This window comes from Eurypyga helias, unplaced genomic scaffold (genome assembly GCF_000690775.1).
Source record: "Eurypyga helias isolate BGI_N326 unplaced genomic scaffold, ASM69077v1 scaffold39213, whole genome shotgun sequence".
NCBI lineage: Eukaryota > Metazoa > Chordata > Aves > Eurypygiformes > Eurypygidae > Eurypyga > Eurypyga helias.
The window spans coordinates 1-2,941 of NW_010241271.1; the positions used below are offsets into that span (position 1 = coordinate 1).

General features: G+C 47.5%; 1 protein-coding gene across 1 annotated transcript in view; it reads right to left on the reverse strand.

Moving 5' to 3' along the window:
- Positions 1-941: 941 nt before the first annotated feature.
- The window catches only part of HSDL2 (hydroxysteroid dehydrogenase like 2), a gene marked incomplete at its 5' end in the record, with an annotated part of 8,779 nt that continues 6,779 nt past the window's right edge, over positions 942-2,941 (reverse strand). The window contains 3 exons of the mRNA XM_010148706.1: positions 942-1,054; positions 1,499-1,627; positions 2,084-2,260. Coding sequence (XP_010147008.1) covers positions 942-1,054; positions 1,499-1,627; positions 2,084-2,260 — 419 coding nt within the window. The remainder of the gene's footprint in view (positions 1,055-1,498; positions 1,628-2,083; positions 2,261-2,941) is intronic.

The window sequence follows — 2,941 nt, forward strand, 5'->3', positions numbered from 1 at the left end:
GGGACGTGCTCAGTTTGGAGACAAAAAAAGAGACTGAGAGAAAGAAGCGTTAAGTGAATTAAGTAATAAATCCTAAGTCTTGCAAGCTTCGCAGCTTGCTCAGGAGAGTAAAATGCTGTAAATTGTGGGCAGTTGTTCTGGGGACACTCATTAACTGTTCTAGGAGGCTGGTGCACCTGGCTTTGCAGATGCTGTCACACAAAGTTGCCGACCATGTGTGCACTTCTTCAGTGAGGGAGTGGGGGCACACCCGCCTTCCCTAGTGAGCTTCCATCCCCACCAGCAGAAGGGAAGGAGGGGGAAGCGGCTGGCTGCAGGGATGCAGGCTGATCCTGGCAGTGCTACTTGGCGGTGCTGTTGTCTGAAGCCGTCAGCGGCAGGGAGTGCGCGCGCTTGCGTACCCCTGCACGTCACCCGCTGTGTCTCTGCACCCTAATTCGGTGCAATACAGAGGTATGAGAATTAGTGTAAGTGACAAACTTAGGAAAGCAAAAAAATAATTAATGAGATGTTAATTTTACCAGAGGGAATTAAGGCCCTGATAAACTGACGATAGCGTCCCCACTTCTAAGCCAGCTCAGGAATCTCTGGGTGGTGCTTCTATCACCAAGACAGATCTGCAGGATGACATTTGCTCCCCTCACCTTTTTTATGGGACGTGTGTGGAGCAACTATGTGATGAAAAAACCCACTTCAGGTGTCCAGCACTGAGCCAGAGGAGCAGAAGCCTAGAAAACACCTGTAACCTAATACGTGTATTTCTGAAAAGGAATTTGCTTAATCACAGACCTTCTTGTCTTAAACAGTTATTTATTCTCTAAAAATCACACATTTTATCCATACTTATTACATTGCATCAGAGAAAAATGAGGACTACCATTTTAAAACAGCATTGCAGTTATAAATGAAAGGCCACTGTTTTGTTAGTAAGGGTTTCCCCCTCACAGTTTAGAGTTAAGCTGTGTCAGCATCTTCTCGAGCTTTATGGCTAGTGCCATGTTACCTTTGATCTTTAATTTTCCTGACATGAAAGCCAGGGTTGGCTTTAGTTTACCTGAAAAGAAGACACAGAACCATCAGAAACTGAAAAGGAACTGGAGGCAGTACACAGGAAAAAGCAATGCTGCCACAGTGACACCTAGCAGCTATATCCGACCACGTTCTGCTGTAAAAGCAGGGCACGTGCAGGAAGCACAGGTCAGAGACGTGCCGAACAGATTGACAGGATGCTTCCTGGAGCTCACTTGCTCCTACCATTCCAATACCTGGTTGATACAAACAGTGTAAGCTTTTGTGCTCTTCCTGTTCACAGAACAGGAGAGCTCAGCAACACCCCAGGACTTCTATCCTACAACTTTACTTGAGCCACAAAAGGCCAAAGGCTCCTCCAGCCCATCCCAGGATCACATCCCAGGGAGGCTGACCACTCACCCCTCAGCAGAAGGTCTTTGGGGCACCAGCACCCACGTCCACCCTGGCAAATGCCTTTGCCACTCACCTGTGAACATTTTCACAAAGTCGGCACTCGACATGTTCATGACCACGTCAGCCGTCACAGGCGGCTGTCCGAAGCCGGCACTCCCACCCTTCGTTTTCAGGTCAATGTACCAAGTGCCTCCTCCGTCACCTGAACGGACAGTGAGAAGAAGTGACAAGGCAGCAAAGAGCACTGTGCCCCATCCCTCTGCGAGAAGGTACCCTTGCCTCCCGTTCCGCATGCAGGCAGAGCCACCCTCTGGCAGAGGCCCCGCAGCACCACGTATCAGGGAGACGGGTGGAGGAGCCTGAAGGCTGAGCCTGGTGGCAGCTGGTGCGTGGAAGGTGACCCTGCGAGCGCCCGTCTATCCTCACGCTCACCCTCTATGGCAGGGCGGCCACTGCAACAAAGCCTGCTCACGCACCACCCCCAGAGCGGCAGCCCGCCCGTGCTGAAGCTGGTCCCCAGAAGGAGCATCACACAGAACAGAACAGGCAGTGTCTTGTTTTGGGATCCCCTTGGAAGGGCGAGGGTTTCTCGTGGCAAGCAGCCAGTGCCTTTTGCTCGGAGCTGAGAATGTGAAGGCTTTAGAAGTGATGGTCTTACCGGACAATTCAAACTGATAGACACCCTGTGTACTTCTCACGTACTCTTCGCTCATTGCCCCCTGAATAACTCTGAACGTTTCTGCAACTGGACTTGACGTGGCTGGAGCAGATTCTGCATTAACCTTAGCTCCTCCATGCTGGGATCCACTTAATTTCTTCTCCTCTTTGAGTGCGTGGGAAGCACCTACAAGAAATACATTATTCTTCCCTTTCAAATGCAAACCACTTTAAAACCGCATATAGGAAACATGCAAAAGACCTCCGTTTGAGAAGATTTAAGCTTCACAGTAGGAAAAAGGAGTACTTTTCCATTTCAGCATTAATACAGATAAAGGATGTTTCGTGCACCTGGGATTCTGAACAGGTGTACCGCACTAAAGGTAATTCTGCGCTATACGTCACTGCGTAATATGTCAGGAGAAAAGTAAAAATAAATCCACAACAAAATTCTAATTCTGACTCTTTTGTATAAATTTAGCAAGACAAATGAGACACTCCTGACAAAATCCACTATTTAATTTCTTTTTCCAGCAGTATTTACCCATGACCTTCCTACGACAACTCAGATGGTTAAAAAAGGATTCTTCAAAATAAGGCACTGATTTTATACCGTGAAAGTCCTGCAGGAGATAACATTTTTCCCTAGCTTTAAGTACAGAGTCAAATCCATAAATTATATCCCCCAGATGAGAAAAGGGTTTTTGCCTTTTCTCATCTGGAAAATTTTTTTCAAAACTTTTGCCAAAATAATAGAGGAGTGCAAGCTCTTGGGAGAAAAGAAAAAGAAAACACCCAACTTGAAACAGAGAGGGCATTCATTATTGTCAGAAATTGTCAACTTCCACAGGCAGTCCTT